The sequence below is a fragment of the Bos taurus genome, chromosome 14 (genome assembly GCF_002263795.3).
Source record: "Bos taurus isolate L1 Dominette 01449 registration number 42190680 breed Hereford chromosome 14, ARS-UCD2.0, whole genome shotgun sequence".
Classification (NCBI taxonomy): Eukaryota; Metazoa; Chordata; class Mammalia; order Artiodactyla; family Bovidae; genus Bos; species Bos taurus.
The window spans coordinates 65,193,779-65,219,449 of NC_037341.1; the positions used below are offsets into that span (position 1 = coordinate 65,193,779).

A 25,671-nucleotide genomic window follows, 5' to 3' on the forward strand; every position below is an offset into this window, starting at 1 on the left:
ATTCCTAACTAACAATAATTCCTTGGTAAATATCACGCTCAAATCTACCTAGTCAGTGATTTTAAGTTAGCAACTATCCATACACTATGGCCATGGCAATCTTCAAAACAATAAACTATATTTTAGTCCATTCTATTTCTGAGTACATCCTGGCAACCTCTAATTAATTCAGCATTTAATTTTGTTTTCTTCTTTTGGATTTAAGTTTTTAACATGTATAAAGAATATGTACATGTATGAAAATAGTAAGGTTTTATTAAGGAAATAAATTTTAAATTTTTTAGCTGAAAAAAATACAAACTTACCACATTATTTCATGTTATACAGTATATAAATGATTTAGTTACTATTATGTACATATACACAAATTAAAGAAATTATCAAAATAGGAAAGAAATTATCATAAGAAGAAATGAAAGAAACCCTCTAGTTGCTTTCTTCCCTCTCTTTATAATAATTATAATTCACTGAGTATTTGCTATTAGACACTACACTAAATCTTTTGCAGTCATTCTTTCTTATAATATTTATATGGCTCTGTTTAAAAGCTGTGGAATGAAGGCACAATAAGGGTAAATAATTTGTCTTGTCAGACAGTTTATAAAGAGCAGAGCTATAATTCAAACTCTGAAAACCTTACTCCAGAGCACATGTTCTTCTCCATTACGCTATAAAAATCACTTTATGCTAAAGTAATCATATTTCAAGGATATTCTAGAAAACATTTCTGTGAAAGTGAAAAGGATTAAGTTTTGAAAAATACTTTCCTAAACACTAATAAGAACTATCTTAAAAACATACAAAATGAATTCTACTTCTGGTATTTTTAGATAATGTGCTACAATCCAATCTATAAAATGAGAGTAATAATTATGCTGACCTAACAAGCACTGTAGAAAAAGACTCTGCATTAGTTTCAAAATGTGAATATTTGCATATCCTCCTAACAAACCCACTCCTAAGTACTATGTATGTCCTAAAGAAATGCTTACATGCATGGATAATGTTTTCAAGATTCATTCATGTTTTACCATACATGAAGACTTCATTCTTTCTTAACTACTCTGTTTTAATCCTTTAACTTCTGAAGGAGATACTGCTTCCCCTTTTAGAGGCATTGACAATATCTCAGAAACAAGCTTGGGTTTTTGCATATGCTCTTATTTATGCCTTACAACAGAGCTGTAATATCAGGATTATTTTTCATTTTTAAAATGTGAAGGCCAAACCCTAAAGAACACACTGCATTTCAGTTCTTCTAGTTCCTATTTTACGCCTTAACAAGGCAAGTTAGGAAACCCTGAGACTCAATTTCACTTTGCTTTCTTGTTACTAGGACTTAAATAAATGAATATACTACTAACAAATGAGAAAGGGTATGACTTTATGGAACTGTAATGAGAATCTGAGAAAATGAATTAAAATAATAATAACAGCAGCTCACTTTCTGAGCACTTACTATGTAACAAATACTTTTATGCTATGGTATGTATTTGAGGAAAATAAGAAACCACAAAGTAACTCACACAAGATCACACATCTCTATGAAGTTGGGAGAGTCAAGATTCAAACTCAGGTAGTCTAACTTTAGTGCCAGCGCCTTTAGCAATTATGTACAATAGCAAATCACAGATACAAGGCGTTCACAATAGTCTCCTTACTGTATTTTCAAAAAATACCCACTCCCTACACTATCAGAACATGTATCAAAGTGTTGTGACTTATTTAACTATTATGTCTTCTAGCAAAACAGCAGCACTTTTTTCACAGCTGTATTTTCAAGGCTTCTCAACATGCCTACCTTCCATGTTGAAAATATATAAAATAATAAAAAGTATTTGGTAGTTATTAAAAATATATTATTATTAAATAGTTATTTTAATATAAGCAGAAGGAAAATGCAGCACATAATAAAGGAGGCTTTGTGATTTTCCAAACACCCCAAATATGCTCTGCAGTATACAAATCTAAAACATACATCAGATACACAGTTTTGCCATTACTGAACTATGTAAAAGCAACACATTCCTTTTCCTCTTTCAAAAACATTCAAAATTTTAATTATTATTCAATTTTTATTCCTTCAACCCACCGTACTGTAAAATATGACATTAACATTTGAAACAAGCATGAGATAAGAATAAAAATTAAGAGTATTAGAAAACAAGTCAGATTTCTTAATCTGAAGGTCTAATAATCTCCTATAATTGTATGCTAAATTTAATATATGTACATTTTTTTCAGGATGAAGATATAAAGCTTTCAGTAGACTTAGCAAAGAGGCTGGTGGACCAAAAAAGGTTTAGAATCCAAGATAAATGTTTCAACAGAAGAAAAAGAAAAATGTCAACTAATCTTGACATTTACTCACCAGAAATATCCATGAATGCACGATCCCACAATTCACCTACTGTATAGCATTCTGCGGATGTGATGTTGACTGAAAGGACAATATCATCTTCAACATATTTTAGTATCAGATTATTTATAACAATATTTACATTATTTACAACTCGTCTGATCAGACTCTGTACATAGCCTATAAAATAAGGGGAAAAATATTCCAATTAAATGTTAAATCAATAATTATCCTTAAAATATTACTGAACTTAATGTACATGAACAATGAGAGTATCATTTTGCATCTTTTGCAAAGATGAAACCAACATTCAGATAGGGAAATAGGCTTGCCAAAGAGTTAGTAAGTACCAGATCCTTCTCAACAAACACCCCTGCAAAGAAGTTCTGTATCATGAAGTTTCATGTACTAGAGAAATCATAGAAGCCACACCTTTTTAACAACATAATACTAGGTCTCATTCAAAGGCCATGTAATCTACAAGTACGTTGATTTCTGCCCGTTTTATAAACATTTTCTCAAATGAAACAATGTTACTGTACACTGATTATACAATATATAAAAAGAAAAGCTTCTTTAAAGTTATTTTTTCAGCTACCATCGTCTCTTCCTACTTTTAAATAGCTATTAAAATACTCAAAAATTAAGGCTCGAGAAAGGAAGATAAAATGAATTTGACTACTTCGACTTAATATTGTATAATAGTGAAATGGGAAAGGGAGAATATGACTGAGGAAGAAAATACAAAAAGTACTAAAAGAAAGAAAGGGAAAGAACACAAAGATGAAGACAAAAGAGAAAAGTAGGGAAAGAAAGAGAATAGATAAAAGCGTAACAGGAATTCATAATATCAGAAGTTTTTCACATAATAAGCATATACAGATATATTACTGAGGAATTTAATAGAAAATATAAATAAAACTAAGCATGCTGCTGCTAAGTCGCTTCAGTCATGTCCGACTCTGTGCGACCCCACAGACTGCAGCCCTCTAGGCTCCTCTGTCCCTGGGATTCTCCAGGCAAGAACATTGGAGTGGGTTGCCATTTCCTTTTCCAATGCATGAAACTGAAAAGTGAAAGTGAAGTCGTTCAGTCATGCCCAACTCTTAGCGACCCCATGGACTGGAGCCTACCAGACTCCTCCGTCCATGGGATTTTCCAGGCAAGAGTACTGGAGTGGGGTGCCATTGCCTTCATAAATAGCATTTAAAAAGACAGAAGAAAAAGATTAAAAACTATTAAAATGTATTTTCCACTATAAAATCTACATAAAAACTAATTTAAAATTTAGCTATTTACTTAAATAACTATCTGCTTATATTCTTTAAACCACAAGTTTACTGGACAAAACAGAATCAACTTCTGTTAGCAGCTGACATTAACACCTACACTGAAGTCTGCTCCAAGTTAAAGTTATTCAACCATAACATGCTTGCAAAAACCAATTCCTTCACTCACTCCCAATGGATACAAATAGAAAAGAAATGTACAATGACTAAATTCAAGTTTTTCTCATATTAGCAGCTTTTAAAGTGCCAATTATCATATGCCATAAAATTAACACACAAAATATCAGTAAGATTAAGGTTTCAGATATTATCATACCAGGGAAGATAGATGCTAAAATGATACATAAATTAAGCTTCAAAAGTAAATTTTAAGTATCAAAATGCTCACCCTTAAAAAGTTTATTTCCCTCATGCTATCACTATTAAATACAGATGTTAAAAATAAACAGCTTCTGAGAAGTCAAGAAGCATGACTAATACTGATTTTCCTATTTCTGAAAACCTGTCATGAATAAAGAATTCATAAAAACCACTTAAGAGTTCATGAGTTTTTATTGTGGGGGGAGGAAGAAAAAGGAGGGAGGGGCAGTGACTCTCAGAAAACATACAATGCAAAATAATGACAGAAACATAATACTAAATGTACTGTAACTGATAGAAAAACTGATGGATTTTTCACCTACATTTCAATACCTTCTCTCAGTTTCCCATTATACAAGCTGAGATGAATAAGCCAATTCACCACAGTAAAATAACCAAATATTTAAAAAGAGGGCTTCCCTGATTGCTTAGATGGTTAAAAAACCCACCTGCAATGGTGGAGACCCAGGTTTGATCTCTGGGTCAGGAAGATCCCCTGTAGAAGGGAATGGCTACTACCCACTCCAGTATTCTTGCCTGGAAAATTCCATGAACAGAGGAGCCTGGTGGGCTACCGTCCATGGGGTCGCAATAGAGTCAGACACAACTTAGTGACTAAAAACAAAAAAGCTTGTTTTACAAACCAGTTTTACAAACAGAAAGTATTTGCCCTAACATGGTCACTAGGAAACCAACTTGCTCAAAAACAGAAATTCCATGGTTGATGACTTGGTTACAGTACCTAAAAACTTCCTGATCAAGTTTTTGGTGTAAAATTTAGCTGGGGTTACTGAAGCATCATATAGGCAACTTATGCTCAAATAATTAAAGGAAAAGTAAGTTCTCTGTAATGTTCTTGCCTTTTTTGGAAGGCTGAAATTATTTCAAAATAAAACTTTTTTAGAAGGTTACGAATAAGAATTCCTACTGGTAATACAATAGAGAAGTTCAATAATAATTTTTAAAAATCTATCAGCTTTGGTAAGTAAAAGATAACTTAGGGCAGCTACTGTAGGAGCTAAGGAAAATAGCAATGAGTTGAAGATACTTATCAGTATTATTATTCAAGATAGTTACAGAAGTTATAAACAACTAAATTAGGGTACAAAAGAGAAATCAGTGTAAGTACTGACAAGAAGAACACAAAATTATCAGTACACGAAGATGACTGTTTTTTATATAGAAAATCCAAAAGATGTAACTGAAAAATACTGAGTATCGATCAGCTAACAAAATGTAAAAGTTAGCTTTTCTACATCACAAAACGACAGGAGAATAACATGGTAAAAAAATTGATAATTCCACTTAGTAATAAAAAATAAATAGCATTTTCCATCTATAAAAGATTCAAAAAAATACAATAGTAAAAAACAGCATTGGACCAAAAATGTGCTTGGAAGAAAAAACTGTGACATTTTTCACAGAGAATAATTTGGTCATACATGTCAAAACCTTATAATTATTCACAAATTTTGATGCTATAGACTAAACAGAGGTATGTGCAAAGATTTACATGCCAGTATGTTTGTCAGAGAATTTTACAAAACTGAAAATGAAAAATAACCCAAAAAACTAACAAAAGGGTTCAGGATGGGGAACACATGTATACCTGTGGTGGATTCATTTTGATATTTGGCAAAACTAATACAATTATGTAAAGTTTAAAAATAAAAAAAAAGGGGGGGGACTGATTAAACAAACTGTGGAACACAATAAAATACATGCTAATGATTAAAATAACAATGTGAAAAAGGGAACTTCCCTGGTGATCCAGTGGCTAGCACTCTGTGCTCCCAATGCAGGAGACCAGGGTTCAGTCCCTGGTCTGGGGAACTAGATCCTGCATGTCACAACTAAGACCCGGTGCAGCTAAATTTTTTTGTTTAATGTGAAAAAATTAATGTCCTTGAAACATGTTCCTAACATTAAAAAATGCAAATTACAAAAGAAAATGTATAAGTGTATGTGTATATGCAGCACGCACACACAGAAAAAACGTCTTCAAAGGTTGTACATCAAAATGTTAACAGGTTCCAGTTCTAAGTAACATAAAAGTAAGCATATTCCATTCTTTCTCACTGAAATAGCCACAAAACCTAGAAAGAAAGTATGGAGCATTTATTTCAGGACACTGAAAAGCAAACAACTAGCGTGAGAGGGGAAATAGAAAAATGAAAATCAGAGCTTACAAAGAAAAAACAAATAATAAAACTGTAGCAATCAATTCAAACATATCTGTAGTTATTCTAATTTAACTGTATTGTGGCCAGAGAGAATGATCTTTATGATAATGAATCTCTGAAATTTTTCAAGACCTTTTTAACCAAGTCTTTTTCAGTGGCTATAGATACCAAATGTGTATATCAAAAAAATGTACACTGTCTTATCTGCTGGGAACAGAGTTTTATGTTTCTATAAAATAATCCTGTCAATTCTGGTATTTAAAGATCCAGTTTGGGGATTTTTTTGGGGGAGAAGGTCTGCTTGATCTACCACATTTCAAAGGTAGGTTGTTAAGTACATAAAAAGTCATCATATATTGTTTGGAGAACTGTACCTTTTAATATAACTCAGCATCTGGCCATCAATGTTTTTGCATTAAGTTTTATTTTGGCTGATTTTATTTTTGGATACTACTTGTCCACTTAGCCATTTCCCACCCTTTCACTTTCAATCTTTCTTACCTCTCCATTTTACCTTTGTGTGTCAGAGGACACACATACCTGGACATAATTGCTCCTTCCTTTTAATATCCCAAAAGCATTAATTGCGCTTCCTTACTTCTTTGCTCTGGTTTCACACTGTAGTTAGTAGTCTACAATATCTCCTATACAAAGCCATTAATTCTGAGGGCAAAGATAGCCTTCAACTAGTTGCTTCAGCATACAGCATACAGATTTAGGGAACTGAACAGCCTGCCTCCACTAAGCAATATTTTGAAATTCAATGTAGTCAGAATGAAGTAAAAGCTCTCCACTTATCACTTTTTTCTGTTATGAACAAAACATAAATGTTAGATATGGTAAAGGTTATTGACAAAATCATAATGTCCTTTTCAGTATATTAAAGAGAAAGAACACCTGTATGGCAGAAATGGCTAGCTACCCATCAATATTTGTGCTTCCCCTTTCAGAATACAGAACTGTTACTGAGATATGACTATAAGACATATATAACATCAATAAAAATAATTTTTCTCAATGAAATTTGAGAAGAATATACATCACTTTCAACCTGGGGATAGCAAGAAGTGGACAGGTCTTCTCCAGAGCATCCTCTTGAAAAAGCTGAAAACAGTACAATTCAAAACCTAGGTAGCACACAGCAGAGCCTCTGGATAAAGGGAGTCTGGGCTTCTGATCGGAGAAGGCGATGGCACCCCACTCCAGTACTCTTGCCTGGAAAATCCCATGGACGGAGGAGCCTGGTAGGCTGCAGTCCATGGGGTCGCTAAGAGTCGGGCTTCTGATACACTGACTTTAACTGGTACATAAAGAAAACATAACATTTTTGTCATGATAATCCCCTGAAATTTATGTTAATATGTCCTCCAGTTAACATTAACTTAACTTACACAATTAGTCACTTAAGTTTTCCCTGAAAATGTTAATAAAAAAATGTTACAATAATATAAGCATAAAAATAGAAAATGTAAAATAAGCTATGCATTTCTTTTTCATTTACAACAAGGTATTCCTTAAATGTTCCAGAAAGGCACAGTGATGAGAGTTTAAACTGCTGAGCTTCTGCAAGTAGTTAAGAAATGATTGTGCTATCTTCTAGAATAATACATTTCCATTTTTGGTTCAAGTTCTTGAACAGTTAATACATTACAAATATTCTTAAATTATTTGATATATTTTCCAGCTATTATTAAACTCCCTACAAGAGATTATTCTTCAGAAAACCAAGCCCTAACCAGCCTAAGGTGACAAGCATTAAGCAAGCAAACACAGACACACAACACAGCTTCCATTTCATATTCAGTATTTTCTGCAGAAGACAAAACCTTGATTAAATGACTGCTAATTTAACAAGGTACACCTCCCGTATACCACAGGTGTGTGCATGTCATGTCCGACTCTGCAACCCCATGGACTACAACCCGCCAGTCTCCTCTGTCCATGGGATCTTCCAGGCAAGAATACTAGAGTGAGCTGCCATTTCCTCCTCTAAAGGATCTTCCTGATTCGGGAATCAAACCCACTTCTCCTGTATTAGCAGGCAGATTCTTTACCACTGAGCCACCTAGGAAGCCGTATACCACAAGTATTACAAATTATAATAAGGTATTTGTCATCTACATCAAAATATCTAAGTTGCCATTTTCTCATCCATAAAACAAAAGCTAGATCAGAGGCTTGCTGGTAAGTCAACTCAGTCATGTCCAACTCTGTGCGACCCCATAGACAGCAGCCCATCAGGCTTCCCCGTCCCTGGGATTCTCCAGGCAAGAACACTGGAGTGGGTTGCCATTTCCTTCTCCAATGCATGAAAGTGAAAAGTGAAAGTGAAGTCGCTCAGTCGTGTCCGACTCTGTGCGACCCCATGGACTGCCGCCTATCACGCTCCTCCGTCCGTGGGATTTTCCAGGCAAGAGTACTAGAGTGGGGTGCCATTGCCTTCTCCGAGATCAGAGGCTTAGCTGGGGCCTATTGAAAGACTTCAGTGAGTATGTGAATATCCTAAAGTGACATGCAAATTTTAAATGTACGTGCTGCTGCTGCTAAGTCGCTTCAGTCGTGTCCGACTCTGTGCGACCCCATAGATGGCAGCCCAGCAGGCCCCAGCGTCTCTGGGATTCTCCAGGCAAGAATACTGGAGTGGGTTGCCATTTCCTCCTCCAATTAAATGTGCATACATGGGTCTATAACTATTTCAAAAGATTTTCAAAGGTCCACATTCCAAAAAAGATAGCTAGCTAAACCAGAAACGTCTGAAGTAGCTTCTCCTTCTACATTTCAAGGACACTATGATCCTGATTATCAGAGTCTGAAAACTCTGTGATTTTGTGCAGTTGAGTTTTTGTGCAATGCAATGAATACATAAATGGCTATTAAGAACCAGACATTGTATTAGATCAGGGGCTGACCAAATGAGGCCGTGCCATGTTTTTATTAAGTTTTATTGGAACACAGTCACAAACATTAGTTTATTTACAGTTTATGACTGATTTCACCAGTACATCAGAAAAGTGGAATAGCTATAACAGAAAATATATGGCATGCAAAGCTTAAAATATTTAATAACTGGGTCTTCATAGAAAATATTTGCTAACCTCCATGACAGATGATGAATATCAAAGACATCTAGGTCACTTCAGACCCAGTGGGTATGATTTTTAATTTCTCTATACCCTAAATACCTGCACATGTATACATACATATACATATATATTCTGAGTAAAAAGGTAAGGAGAAAAGAAGAGACAATTATATGACAAAAGAAAAAGGAACTATGCACTGGAACACAAATTATCTGAGTTTCTTGACCAAATAAGTAGAAAAAATATTTAATGAAAAAATATTTAATCAGAAAAAACACATCAGTTAATTAAGAAGCCCTGAATAAATTAAAGGACAATACCCTTAAAGCCATTTTAGAGAAAATGTAGAGGCAGTGCATCAAAGGCTGGCTTCTTACAATGACCTTCAACAAAGCCAAAGGCTGTACACTTTAGAAATCACAGGACTACAGAATCAATTAGAAGTGATCCCATTTCTAAGCTAGATAAAGTGCAGAGACTACTGAGGAAAGCATGAATGAAGAAAGAAAGAAATGAAACATCCTTAAACTTTCCCTCTAAATAGGAACTGTCAATATATCTTCCTGAGTATCTTAGGCCCACAACTCAACCTGTTATTATTAGCAGTTATTGAAGTTTCTGGTCTATATATTAACTGAAAGTAAATGTGAATGGTTCAAATCAGGCAGATTCAAACTCTTTTGACCTCTCTCCCAGCAAGAAGTATTACATCATAACCCAGAATAAGCACACATATGTGTAAGTCTCTTGAAATATGATTAACCTTTACTACATGCCACACACACTGAGGTTTTCTAGTCTATGCTATATATTTTTTAAATGCTTTCCATGGCCCACTAAACTGCTTTCACAATACACTCACTGGTCAGGATGCATAATCTCAAAAAGACTGTTCCAGATAACAAGATCAGAAATTGCAAAAAAAAATGAGATATCAACTTGCTATTCCTTTCCTATTGGAGAGGTGCCCATCCTTCACGATACAAAACAATTATTGGCAACACCAAAACTTTTCTCAAAAAAGCAACTCTGAATCTACATAAATGTTTGAATTCCAAAATTATAACCACAGATGCTGGAAGAATAACTTTGCCCAAGAAATTTTGAGAACAGGAATTCATTTCTACCATGAAAGAACTTTAATATAATTTCCAGACAGGATATTATTACAGAAATGAGTCCACAAATAACCATATGAGTTAATCTTTAAATAAAATGATTTACCATTATCCAACCGGATTCTCAAATTATCCCTTTTCTTTCCTTTGGCAATATTAAGTTTAGCTGCTCTGCCTCCCAGTAACAGCCCAACAAGTTCAGTTACTTCCTAAAGCAACTCCTTTAACTGTGATTTATGTCAGCATGAAAAACGACTGAGTCCTCCTATTAGCTAAGGCAGAAAAGCACATTAACCCAAAAGCTACCCCAAGTAGTTCAGTAGAAAACAGCTCTGTTTTCTGACACTAAAAATAGGACATTTTATGCTACGTCTGTTTTTATGTTTTATACTTCTAAAAATAGATCAGTTCTCATCCTAAGTATCAGTGTAAATTCCAACACAGACTCTAAAGAATCATTAAAAGTATGGGACCTGTTTCAAGTACATGTAAGTTAGCCCATAGAAGATTTTTATCAGTGAAATCAACAACTGACAAAAGCTTTAAATTTTTCTTAAACAAGTTCTTTCCTAAAAGAAAAAAAATGTCATGAGACTCAACAGTTAAACCTAAAACTGATTCTTTGCCAGAATACTGATGGAGAGAGTTCTATACAATGAGTTGGCTTCAGAAGTTTTACAGGGATATGTAGTCAGAAATTTGGAGGGACATAGGGGTTGCTCATTTAACAAATAAGAATAAGCTATAGCTTAATTTAATTTACAGTTTAATTAAATTCACCAGGGATTTCTCCCAAGGAGTTAATAATTAAGTAAAAAATTTATCAAGTGCTATAAACATCACACTACTCTAAGAAGAATTAGAAACATTCAGAAGTAAAATAACTTCTTTTAGCACTTTCTCCAGCCATAGCAATTAATCTATTTATTCTAAAGCCAGAGGGAATAGTGAGACCTGTTAGGTAAAGTTCCTAAGAACACAAAGCATCAGTAATAACATCACAATAACACTAGTTAAATACGCTCAATTCAAATGTAATTTAGAACCTAAATTTGAGACAGGAGGGCTATGAAATGATGCAACTAATGCCAACCTCTTACAAGTAAAGTAGATGGTGCCAGAAGACAGTCAAAAAATAACTAGTTTGAATCCAGCAGAAAGCTTACAAAGCTTTGGGGCAGAAAACAAGTGTATACCAATGTCAGCTATACCTCAAAAAAAAAAAAAAAGTAACTGATAAATGAAAGAGAAGTGACTGATAACTGCTAACTGTAAAAAGGCAGCAATGCACCTTGGCCACAGAGCCATCATGTAACAATCACTTTTTTGTTTTGGGGGTTTTTTTCCTTTCATTAAATATTTATCAAGAAACTGTTATTTGAAAGCCACTACTCTTCCAGACAAATAAAAATTTTAGGAACTGAAAAGAGAGATGGTCTCCCAGTTACAAAACTCTATGATTCTGTTAGTGAATTTTACAGTTTTCAGAAACTGAGAACAACTTAGTGTCATTCCTTTGTTTATCAGGAAGCAAGAGGAATGAAGAGACTATACGTATTTATTGCTATTGCTATTGCTAAGTCACTTCAGTTATGTCCGACTCTGTGTGACCCCAGAGACGGCAGCCCACCAGGCTCCCCCGTCCCTGGGATTCTCCAGACAAGAACACTGGAGTGGGTTGCCATTTCCTTCTCCAATGCATGAAAGTGAAAAGTGAAAGTGAAGTCACTCAGTCGTGTCCGACCCTCAGCGACCCCAGAGACGGCAGCCCACCAGGCTCCTCCAGCCATGGGATTTTCCAGGCAAGAATACTGGAGTGGGGTGCCATTGCCTTCTCCGATAAGTATTTATTACTCAGAGGCAAATCATTGCTTGGAGAGGATGTAATAAAGAAACTTAAGGAATAATCTCAAGCAAACGAGTACCAAACCTTGAATGATTCCAAAGCTCTCACAAATGTCTTTCAATCTGTTCTGACGTTATGCAGCAAATGTACATATACTTTAAATACTTTATGACACTAAAAAATAGGGAAAATATATATTCTACAAAGGGCTACAACAATAATAACAATCAAAATTTTGGTTTTATCAATCCCCTTAGAAGTTACCTGGTGGCAAATCAGGATCTGTGGGAGTGGCCTGTTGAATTCTTCGGGGTTTTGCTGATGTTTTTGTGTTCTCAGTAGTACTACGGTTGGTAGAATTAGAACCACAGCTTTCATGGTCAACCTATTTTTATTTGGAAGAAAGAAAAGCAAAGTATCAATCACCATTCAAAAATTTTAAAAAGTTTTCTTGAATGTATGTAGGTTATTAAAATTGATGTTAGACTCTTCCAACTTTATTTTTTTAGCTATAAAAACCTATGTAACCAAAATTTTTGTACTTTGTACTCTTAAACAGCATTTTTAAAACAAGTAGTAGTTTAAAATCAGAAACTATTTCTTTAGTTGATATCAAAACAAACCACTTGATAATGTCAAATATGGCTTTAGCAAAAGAAGACAATTCAATTGAAGCTTTTAAACATTTTCCATTTGAAAATCTGAAATAAATGGTAAGGGTTTTAATTTTCACATATTTGTTTATATATTAAAACCCTCACCATTTTGTGAGTTGGGAATCCAAGCTGTCTTCTTAATCACATTTTTTTTAATTAGTAATTTTGTTTGTTTTAGTTTCTAAGTTGTATCCAACTCTTAGGGCTCCACTGTGGATTTCCCAGGCAAGAACACCTGAGCAGGTTGCTCTTCTCCAGATCTTCTGGACCCAGGGATAGAATCCAGTCTCTTGCATTGCAGGCAGATTCTTTTCCACTGAGCCACAGGGGAAACCCATCTTTTTTTCTTGGTAATAATTTATTTTTTGTTTGTTTTTTTGAAGTCTATTTTTTTAAGCTTTTTTTTTTAACTGAAGGATAATTCCTTTACAGTATTGCATTGGTTTTTACCAACATCAATATGAATCAGCCAGCCCACCTTTAAGGATTAATCTTAATCATCTTTAGAATTCTTGGCACCCATTTAACAATGTTCACTGAATTGTTATTATTCAGATTAGATAAGAGGTCTAACTAGTTTCTAATATGGATAACATAAAAACTTCAAAATATACATATTTTTGAAATTTACACAATACAAATGAGTACTCTTTACCTGACTTGATTCAACGAACATTTATAAAATGTTTTTATGTGTTAATCGCTAGATTTACAAAAGCAACTGTCCTCAAAGATTCCAGAATCTATTTGAAATACATAAAACCAGTCTACAAGAGTACTTTTTTGTTTACTTTCAAGTAATAGGAACACAAAGAGTCATTCTATTTGGAAGAGCCAGAGAGATCAGGTCATTAAAACTGAGTGAATGTTTTAGGTTAAAATCAGAGGTTAAATGGGGGGAAACTATAAATAGCACATACAAAGAATAATGATCAGTCAAAAGAAAAAAAAAAGCCACAATAGACAACATTTAAGATGGGAGAACAATACCAAAAGCTAAAGGCGGGGTCTAGTTCAATAAAAACGCAGTCATGTAAAGAACGATAGAGATGTTGTCAACCTTCATTCTATTTGATACTCAAGATTTGGTAATTAGGAGGAGGGTGCCAATAAACAAAAAAAAAAAAAAAGGGAGGTTTGGTAATCCAGTAGAGGGACAGGAGTGAGAAAAGTAAAAGAGTAGATCAAAGGGTGAATAACAAGTTAAGATGGAAAAAATAAGCATAGATTGCTCTTTCAAAAAAACAGGTATTACAAGGAGGAAATAGATGGGGTAGTAATATGAAATAAAAGCATCTGACATCACCTTATTCCTTTGGGGAGGTTAAACTAGCACATTCTGCTTGAGAGATGCCTATGAGGAAACAGATCAAATACCTCTCCAACACAAAGGGAAACTGATGGTATACTGTGCATCATTAACTCATTAGTCAACAATAAAACTATTTCATAATGCTTAAAAGAATGGTCATGAATTTAGTTTTTCTCTTATATATTTGAAGAGAAAATTTCAAGAACTAAAAGAAGGTTACTACTAAATTTACCATTCTAATACGATACTACAGGCAATAAGAACAGTGATAGGCCCTCCTTCAGGATACAAAAATGTTCTTCACTACAACCACTAACAGGATTATATAATAATAAAAATGAATCTTTTACAATATGGCATGACTTCAGATGCTAGTCATACATTAGTAAAAGAAAAAATTTCTGTCTGAAACTTTGTTACAAGCAAAAAATTGAAAGATTTGCTATAATAAAAAATGAAGAAAATTTGCGCACAAACTTGTATTCATTTTAAGTTAATGCAAAACAAACTTCACAGCATTTCATTCCACGAAACAACTTCACTATTCAATCTTTATAATGACATCTTCTGTTATTTTGGGGACTGTTATAGTCTCTAAATACTAAAAGACTACTACTGTGAATAAAACCTCAATGTAATTACTTTTAGTTCAACTTAGATCCTTAAAAATGTCTGTAGTCATACACTTCTGCACAATGTTAACATTAAAAGCACACTATTAATTTTTGAAACATATGGTTGTCTCAAAAGCCCAGAAGTAAAACATATTCATTAAAGAGATGTGAAAAAGTTCCAAGTGAACTGCCAAAACTAGCATAATTATGAAAATATTTAACACTGAAACCATCTGAAATCACATACTGTATATAGATTACAGTGATGTCATAATAAACATTCCAGCCAAAATGCACTAAAACTACTGCAGTCCAATAAATCTGGCATACACTAGATGACAAATACCTTAAAGCAAGAAGAAAGAACAAGTTATTTTATTTTTAAAAAGTTATTAGCAGCAAAAAAGGGTAAACTGCATAGATTAAGTATAAGTTTTCAGTCTTTTAAAAAGTGAATAAAGCTTCCCTACAATCTTCACGTTTTTATCATTTAAAAGAAAAACAAACTAACTTTATTTATTTAAACAAAAATTTTAATAACTTAAAATTTCAGTGTGCCTTAAAAAAGGGCATTAATCTTGGTACCCATAGGAATGAAACAAACATTACCAAATACGTAAACACTTCTTTCTTAATTATGCTTAGGAAATCATGGGTGCATATATATTATAATTAGAAAATAATTCTTTTGACAATTTCAACTTGTTTTCTTTTCAATTACATTTTAATTGCATCAATTATAAGTGAGCTTCCATTCAAACCATGCCCCAACTAACTTAAAAATAAAGTAAAACAATTATAATATTTACTATTAACACTGGAATCATTAGTTTGAATTCATCATCTGCTTTTAACCAATATGACTATTACACATTTTAATTCATTGAAAGTCTCTAACTTCTAATAAAAGAAACTCTGTTCTCAAAAATACTAGCTAAAATGTTTTGAGATAATTTTTAACCCCAAACACATTACAGTTATATCTTTCTTATTTAGGTTACAATTTTTCCAAAATGTCAAGTTAAGTATATTTCATGGCAAAAGAATGTTGTCTCTTGGGGACCACATAGCTATTTCTGAAAATACTGCCCTTTGCTCCTCATGAAACAAGCAAGAATGTCATTTCCTTACAAAAGTTCCTAACAGAGGGAAAATGTGGCAAAACCCTGTATTTAAATAGATCCGTTACTTTCACACTGACAGATCATGGGATCATGTTGCATACTTTTCACCTTAGCCCTCGAAGGGCTAGTCAATTAAAACTGGAAAGCCATCAACTCCCGGATTCACAACAGTAGAGTAAGCTTGAGGACAAAACTTAAAACAGGTGACTGAATCATTCTAAGTCCTTGTTTTAGAAAAAGGTTAAAAGTAAGAAAGAGTTGAGGAAGGAGAGACCAAAAGACACAACCAAGAAGTGTCGTGTCTTGCATTCTTCAGCCCTGCAGCACCAAACTTGGGAGGCAGAGGACTAAGGCTCATCTGGCAGCTCTGGTCACTCCCGAAGAGAGTGTGAGGGCCTTGGAAACAAACTGCTGCAAAGCCCGTTAGGTAAGTTCACCTCTAACCCCTCCAGAAGCAAGTACAAAGACAACAGTCGCAAAAAAAAAATCTCTAAAGGTAAGCCGGTACTTTGGAGAGTCAGAGAGCCAAGGCAAGTCAGCAGTGCAGAGGGACACTTGTAGAACATGAGCTAGCCAGGAAAAATATACATATATATTACCTTCTGGGGTAAAATTGGGCATCTCTGGATCCCTTCTACTCTGATAGGAATATTAATAAACTTAACTTTAGTCATTTAAAAAAAAAAAAAGCCAAGCCACCTCAGTAAAGGAGGTGTGTATACCTCCAGCCTCTTCACACATCAGCTTAAGCCCACAACAAGAGGCTGCTTCCATCTTCTCTGCAATCAAGGGTGTGACAGGCTGGGAAAGAAGAAGAGAGAGCTGATGCTCCCCTGCATTCTTTTACTGGAACCTCCCAAAAGGAGGGACAGCTAACCTAACAGGCCAAAACTGAACATACGCTAAGACATATTAGGCTACATTTTAACAGAGAAAGAGATCACTGTCCTAACTGTAAACACCTGTGTGGTGGAGCCACTCTTCTACCTGAGAGCCATGTTCCCCACATGACGTGATAACTAACCATCGCTCCTCTGGCCTTCTTTTCACATTCTCAGCCATGTAATCCAGGATACTGCCCCTTCCAGAGAACAATCAAACTCTACTGGTTAACAGCATAATGTTAGAAAAAATCTGTCCTTTATTACTGCCGATGACATTATTTTTCCTTCGAATCAGTTGGTATATATCATATAGGCAACTTCTCCCCTCTTTTTAAAAATCACTGAATTGAAGTGTTTAGACTCATCCTTAGATATGGAATGTGAAATAGGCAGAAATTAAGGAAGGAGAGAACAAAAGTACATACAGAGGCATCCCAGCCTAAGCCACACTCCACCATCTAATATTTACCAAAATTCAGTAGGGATTGGGTGAGTGAGCCGATTAATGAAACTGCACTTTGTCTTCTTACATGTGTAACTTCCCTCAATAAGAACCACTTGATTTTTTTTTTTTTTTAACTATCTGTTAGGCATTTTGAGAGAAAACAGGTAGTACAAATGGATGGTACTTATCCTGGTAGCCTTACTTATATGCATAAAAAGGTTAAGAGCAATTCAAGTTAATCAGCATTAATTACATAGGTCTCACACACACAAACGCAAAAATAACAGTAAAATTTACTGAGCACTTATACGTGCCAGACCTCCATTATTTTAAGGATGAGGAAATTGGGGCTTAAGAGGTTCTAAGCTCAAAAGACATGAAGGAAAACAGCTAGGATGAACGCCCAGATACGTCTTATAGAAAGCCCCTTCCATTGCTACTGATAAAAGACAGGAAAACAAAGAGGAAGAAAAAGAATGGCAGAGAGAGAGGAAAAAAGACACACAGGAAAAAACTTTCTGTTTATGGCGTTCTCAATGGGTTACTGGAGAAGGAAATGGCAACCCACTCCAGTACTCTTGCCTAGAGAATTCGGTGGACGGAGGAGCCTGGTGGGCTGCCATCTATGGGGTTGCACAGAGTCGGACACAACTAAAGCGACTTAGCAACAGCAGCAGCAGCAATGGGTAATGAGTATCAGTTCAAGAAATATAAGCTTTATTCTACATACTTAGGAGCCAATGAAACTTATGAGTAGGAGACTAACAAGATGAAGTACTTTATTCAGGAATAAGAATCTTCAGGTAACGTGACAAAGCACAAAAGAAGACATACTAACAATTATAAAAATTAATAGGCTATTATTAGTCAGACAGGGAGTTGACTGTGGCTTAGATCATGAACTGCTTATTGCAAAATTAAGACTTAAAGAAAGTAGGGAAAACCACTTGGCCATTCAAGTATCACCTAAATTAAAAGCCTTAAAATTATATGGTGAAGTGACAAATAGATTAAAGGGATTAGATCTGATAGAGTGCCTGAAGACCTATGGATAGATGTTTGTAACATTATGCAGGAAGCAGTAATCAAAACCATCCCCAAGAAAAAGAAATGCAAAAAGGCAAAATGGTTATCTGAGGTGGCATGATAAATAGCTGAGAAAAGAAGAGAAGCAAAAGGCAAAGGAGAAAAGGAAAGATATACCCATGTGAATGCAGAGTTCCAAAGAACAAGGAGATATAAGAAACCCTTCCTCAGTGATCAATGCAAAGAAATAGAGGAAAACAACAGAATGGGAAAGACTAGAAATCTCTTCAAGAAAAATAAGAGATACCAAGGGAAAATTTCAAGCAAAGATGGGCACAATAAAGGACAGAAACACCAAGGACCTAACTAAAACAGAAGATTAATTAAGAAGAGGCGGCAAGAATACACAGAAGAACTATACAAAAAAGATCTTCATGACCCAGATAACCAAGATGTTGTGGTCACTCACCTAGAACCAGCCATTCTGGGATGCGAAGTCATCCTAGATGGCCTTGGGAAGCATCACTACAAACAAAGCTCGTGGAGATCATGAAGTTTCAACTGAGTTACTTCAAATCCTAAAAGATGATGCTGTGAAAGTGTTGCACTAAATATGCCAGAAAATTTGGAAAACTCAGCAATGGCCACAGGATTGGAAAAGGTCAGTTTTCATTCCAACCCCAAAGAAAGGCAATGCCAAAGAGTGTTCAAACTACAGCACAACTGCAGTCATTTCACATGCTAGCAACCTAATGCTCAAAATTCTCCAAACGAGGCTTCAATACTACATGACCTGAGAATTTGCAGATGTTCAAGCTGTATGTAGACAATAAAGAGGAACTAGAGATCAAATTGCCAACATCTGTTGAATCACAGAAAAAGCAAGAGAATTCCGGAAAAACATCTACTTCTGCTTTATTGATTACACCAAAGCCTCTGACTCTGTGTATCACAACAAACTATGGAAAAGTCTTCAAGAGATGAAGACCACCTGACCTGCCTCCTGAGAAACCTGTTTGCAGGTCAAGAAGCAACAGTCAGAACTGGATATAGAACAACGAACTGGTTTCAAATAGGAAAATGAGTACATAAAGGCTGTATACTGTCACCCTGCTTATTTAACTTCTATGCAGAGTACATCATGCAAAATGCTGGGCTGGATAAGCACAAACTGGAATCAAGATTGCCGGGAGAAATATCAATAACCTCAGATATGCAGATGACACCACCCTTATAGCAGAAAGCAAGGAACTAAAGAGCCTCTTGATGAAAGTGAGAGAGGAGAGTGAAAAAGTTGGCTTAAAACTCAACATTTAAAAAACAAAGCTCATGGCATCCAGTCCCATCACCACATGGCAAATAAATGGGGAAACAATGGAAATAGTGACAGACCTTATTTTCTTCAGCTCCAAAAGTACTGCATATGGTGACTGCAGCCATAAAATTAAAAGACACTTACTCCTTGGAAGAAAAGCAGAAAAACTATAACAAACCTAGACAGCATATTAAAAAGCAGAGACATTACTTTGCCAACAAAGATCCATCTAGTCAAAGCTATGGTTTTTCAGTAGTCATGTATGAATGTGAGAGTTGGACTATAAAGAAAGCTGAGCACCAAAGAATTGATACTTTTGAACTGTTGAGAGCCCCTTGGACTGCAAGGAAATCAAACCAGTCAATCCTAAAGGAAATCAACCCTGAATATGCACTGGAAGGACTGATGCTGAAGCTGGAGCTCCAATACTTTGGTCACCTGATGCGAAGAACAGACTCATTAAAAAACAGCCTGATGCTGGGAAAGACTGAAGGAGGGAGGAGAAGGGGGCAACAGGATCAGACGGTTGGATGGCATCACTGACTCAATGGACATGTTTTTGAACAAGTTCCAGGAAATGGTGATGGACAGGGAAGCCTGGCATGCTGCAGTCCACGGGGTCGCAAAGAGTCAGACACGACTGAACAACTGAACAACAGCAATAATAGGTCATTATAATAGTTTAGAAATTAAATGATGCAGAAAATTAGCAATGAGAATTCTTTTAAAGGCTAGCACCTCAAACTCAATGGTAAAACAAAATTTGTGGAGCTTCCCTGGTGGCTCAGGGGTAAAGAATCCACCTGCCAAAGCTGGAGACATGGATTCAGTCCCTGGTCCTGAAAGATCCCAGGTGCCTTGGAGCAAATAAGCCCCTGCACCACAACGTTTGTGTCTATGCTCCAGAGCCCCGGAGCCACAACTACTGAGCCCACAAACGCTAGAGTTCACACTCTGCAGCAGGAGAAGCCACTGCAATGAGAAGCCCGCATACCATAGCTAGAGCATAGCCCCCGCACTTGCCACAACTAGAGAAAAGCTCATGCAGCAACAAGATCTAGCATAGCCGAAAATAAACAAAAATTATCTTTTAAAATGTCAGTCATTCTAATAACATTTTAAAAACTCATGGATTCTGCAACAGACTTATTTCCCCTAACCTCTATTCCTCAAAAAAAAAAAAAAAAAACAGTCCTTTCTAATTCAGTCAATGAGTAAACATAGCTACTATTTTCTCAGTCTCCTAAGACTCCTTCTGTGTGCAGTCACTCAGTAGTATCCAACTGTTTGACATCCTATGGACTGTAGCCTCCCTGGCTCCTTTGTCCATGGAATTTTGCAGGCAAGAATAGTGGAGTGGGTTGCCATTTCCCACTCCAGGGAATCTCCCCGATTCAGGGATCAAAGCTGTGTCTGTTTTTCCTGCACTGGCAGGCAGACTCTATACCACTGCACCACCTGGGAAGATGGTATATCTGCCATAATTTTGCAAAATGACTACAATGAGCTTTTACAATTTCAAGTAGAGAGATCCCTGGTTAGATTTACTCCTAGGTATTTTATTCCTTTTGCTGTGACTGTAAATGGGTTTTCTTTATGTCTATGAAAGTTCATCATTAGTCTATAGAAGCAAATCAGGTTTTTGTATATCAATTTTGTAACCAGCAACATTACTGAATTTATTTATTAGTTCTAGTAATTCTCTGGTGGCATCTTTAATTCTTTATCTATAATATCATGCCATCTGCAAACAGTGACAGGTTTATTTCTTCCTTTCCAGTTTGGATTCCTTTTCTTTTTCTTGTCTGATTGCTGTAACCAGAACTTCCAATACTAGACTGAATCTTTGTCTTCTCTTGATCTTAAAGGAAAAGCTTTCAACTTTTCACCACGGGGTATGGGTTTTCACCACTGGTGTTGCCTGTGGGTATGCCACATATGGCCTCTATTATATTGAAGTATGCACTTTGCATAACCACTTTGTTGAGTGCTTTTATCAATAACAAATGTTGAATTTCATCAAAAGCTTTTTTCTGCTTTTATTGATATGGTCATATGATCTTTATTCTCCAATTTGTTAATATGATGTGTCACACTGATGAACTTCTGGATATCAAACCATCCTTGCACCCCTGAGATAAATCCCACTTGGTCATGGTGTATGCAATGTATTGTTGAATTTGGCTGCCTGATATTTGTTGGGGATTTTGCAACCATGTTATTCAGTGATACTGGGACAAAATTTTTGTGTGTGTGCTGTCTTTCAGTGCAATCCCTATCAAAATACCAACTGCATTTCTCACAAAACTAGAACTAACTCTAAAATTAGTATGGAAACACAAAAAAAAACACACAAAAAACCAAATAGCCAAAAAGGCCTTGAGACAGAACAAAGCTGGAGTTATCACACTCGCTGGTTGCAAGCTATACTGCAAAGCTTCAGTAATCAAAACAGTATGGTGCTGGACCAAAGACAGACACACACATCAATCGAACAGAGAACACAAAATAAACCAATGCTTCTTATATGGTCAACTAATCCATGACATAGGAGGCAAGAATAAAATCAGGAAAAACATCCTCTTTAATAAACAGTATTGGGAAAACTGGACAGCTTCATGCAAAAGAATCAAACAGGACTGCTTTCTCATACCAGATATAAAAATAAACTCAGAATGAGTTAAAGACTTAAATGTAAGATCTGAAACCATAAAATTCCTAGAACTCATAGGCAACACACTCTTTGACAGAGGTTTTGGCAATATTTTTTTTCAATTTGTCTCCTCAGGAAAGAGAAACGAAAGCAAAAAAACAAATGGGATGACATCAAACCAAAAAGCTTTTTTACATAACAAAGGAAACCATCAACAAAATGAAAAGTCAACCTACTGCATGGGAGAAAATGCTTGCAAAAGATACATGTAATAAAGAAAGGGTTAATTTCCAAAATATATAAAGAATTCACAAAACTCAATATTGAAAAAACAAATAATCAGATTAAAAATTAGGTAAAGGACCTGGGCATATTTTTTTTCCAAAGAAGACATACAAATGGCCAAGAAATACATGAAAAGATGCTCAACATCACAAATCATCAGGGAAATACAAATCAAACCTACAGTGAGACAGCATCTCACACCTGTCAAAATGACTATCATCAAAAAGACAACAAATAACAAGTGTTGGTGAGGATGGAGTAAAAAGGGAGTCCTCATGCATTGTCGTGGAGAGGGCAATGGCACCCCACTCCAGTACTCTTGCCTGGAAAATCCCATGGCTGGAGGAGCCTGGAAGGCTGCAGTCCATGGGGTCGCTGGGAGTCGGACATGACTGAGCAACTTCACTTTCACTTTTCACTTTCATGCATTGGAGGAGGAAATGGCAACCCACTCCAGTGTTCTTGCCTGGAGAATCCCAGGGACAGGGGAGCCTGGTAGGCTGCCGTCTATGGGGTCGCACAGAGTTGGACACGACTAAAGTGACTTAGCAGCAGCAACAGCATGCATTGTCAATGGGATTGTAAATTGGTCCAGTCACAATGGAAAACAGTATGGAGGTTGCTCAAAAAATGAAAAACAAAACTATCATATAATCTAGAAATTTCAATAGAGGGTATTTGCCTAAAGGAAACAAAAGCACTAACTTGAAAAGATATATGCACCCCAATATTCACTATACCGCTATTAATAACAGCCAAGATTCGGAAGCAACCTAAGTGTCTACTGATAGATGAATGGATACAGAGGATGTGGGACATACACACACAGTGGAATATTAGCCATAAAAAATTAAATCTTGTCATCTGCAATAACATGGGTGAATCCACACAGTATAATGCTAACTGAAATAAGTCAGATAAAGAAAAACAAATACCATATGATCTCACTTACATGTGGAATCTAAAAACAAAACAAAACAAAAAAACAAACAAGACTCGTAGATACCGAGAACAAATCATTGGTTGCCAAAGAGGAGGAAGGTAAGGGGTTGGCCAAAATAAGTGAAGGGGATTATCAGGTACCAACCCCCTAGTCATAAAATAAATAAGCCTTGGGAATGTAACATACAGCATAAAGACTATGGCCAATAGTTATGTAATAACTTTATATGGAGACAGATCATTACCAAATTTATAGTGATGGTCACTTTGTAATATAACGACTGTCAAATCACCACATAGTACACCTGACACTAACATAATGCTGTATGTCAGTTATATTTCGATTTAAAAAACGAATACAAGAAAGCAGCCATACACAATACTTAACTGTGTTTCAAAAAATCCTTATTTATAAAAACAGGCAGTAGGCCCACGAGCCATAAACTTTAATTACTCTTGCTTTAAAACACTTGCCTTAATAAAAAATACAGGATAAACAATAATTCAATCTGAAATTGTTTGGAATCCAATATTTTCATTATATAAGACAAAAAAAAAAAAAGACAGACTACAATATATCTAACTAATACAATATGTCTAACTAATGAGGGACTCTTTAAAATATCCTGGGGGAAAAGTACAAACTTTTTGCCTGGCTATAGTACTGCTAAGAAGATAAGACATTTCTACCATTATCCCTTTTATAACTAATTTCTAACAAAACAACAAATATTGACTAAGAAAAAGAAAAGCAATTTTCAGTAAGAAGATAGCCTGAAGAAAATTCTATAGACCCAAAGGAAAAGAAATATAAGACATTTCTGAAGAAAATAATACAGCAAAAAAGCACATTCTAAACATATACAAAAGAAGAAGTTAAAATTTGGCTAACATGATAAAGAAAGTAAAATGTAAAACTTACTTGGAGAAAAACAGATAGAAGAGTGGGGAAACAAAACTGGATACATCTTTCAACCCAGGGAGCATTGAGTACATAAGAAGAATACATTTTGAGACAAATTTTCAGTAAAACACAGAAATTTCTCTAGTATCATAAATACATCTCAATAATACTAATGAAGACAATTAAGATTTTATATAATTGCAGTAAAGGTTGAGAGATTTAAATTATACTCTATAATAAGAATTTAAAAATTTTATATTAGCTAAGTACTCATATGATAATGCTTCATTTCATTTTTGCTATGAAGGGGATTCTGGTAGAACTATAGTATGAGTGTGCTGCTGCTTAAAAAAAAAAAAAGGAAAAAACCTCAAGAGCCATAATGTTTACTATATCTCTGTTTAAAGAGATAATTGTTTATTTTGTATTTGAAATCCCATAAGAGTATTCTCTAAGTATTCATACTTACAGATACCTTCAACAATGGTTAAGACCAGATCTTAATACTTTAATTGTTATAGGATAACAACATATTATCTATTAAGAACTTAAAATTAATGTATAAAATAATCTTGTTTTTCAGATAATATAATCTTTAACAGGTTAGAAAAATAAGAATCACAATATTTTGCTTCTTAAACATATATCCAGTCTCTTATTGACTTTCCTTTGATGGACAGGAAAATCCAGCTAATCAGACTGTTGTTGTTAGTCGGTCAGTTGTGTCTGACTCTGCGACCCCATCAACTGCAGCACTCCAGGCTCTCCTGTCCTTCACTACCTCCTGGAGTTTGTTCAAACTCATGCCCATTGAGTAGATGATGCCATTCAATCATCTCATCCTCTGCCACCTTTTTCTTTTGCCTTCAGTGTTTCTGAAGCATGAGTTGGCTTTTACCATCAGGTGGCCAAAGTATTGGAACTTCAGCATAAGCCCTTCAATTAATATTCAGGTTTGATTTCCTTTAGGATTGACTTGTTAGATCTCCTTATACTCCAAGAGACTCCCAAGAGTCTTCTGCAGCACCACAATGCAAAAGCATCAATTTTTAGGTGCTCTAACAACCATACATGACTACTGGAAAAACTACAGCTTTGACTATATGGACCTTTGTTGGCAAAGTGGTGTCTCTGCTTTTTAATATGCTGTCTAGGTGTGCCACAGTTTCAATTCCAAGGAGTAAGTGTCTTTTAATATCACAGTTGTAGTCTCCACTAGCAGTGATTTTGGAGACCAAGAAAATACAATCTGTCACTGCTTCTATTTCTTCCC

At 35.3% G+C, this 25,671-nt stretch overlaps 1 protein-coding gene across 34 annotated transcripts in view; it reads right to left on the reverse strand.

Annotated features, from left to right (window-relative positions):
* The window catches only part of VPS13B (vacuolar protein sorting 13 homolog B), an 806,276-nt gene that overhangs the window by 740,486 nt on the left and 40,119 nt on the right, over positions 1 to 25,671 (reverse strand). For all 34 annotated transcript variants that reach the window (XR_009490398.1, XM_059874347.1, XM_059874354.1 and 31 more), the window contains 2 exons: positions 12,503 to 12,623; positions 2,372 to 2,539 (listed from right to left, as the gene is read on the reverse strand). Coding sequence is in view for 33 of the 34 variants with exons in the window: in XM_059874347.1 (XP_059730330.1) it covers positions 2,372 to 2,539; positions 12,503 to 12,623 (289 nt within the window). In the remaining variant the exon portion in view is untranslated. The remainder of the gene's footprint in view (positions 1 to 2,371; positions 2,540 to 12,502; positions 12,624 to 25,671) is intronic.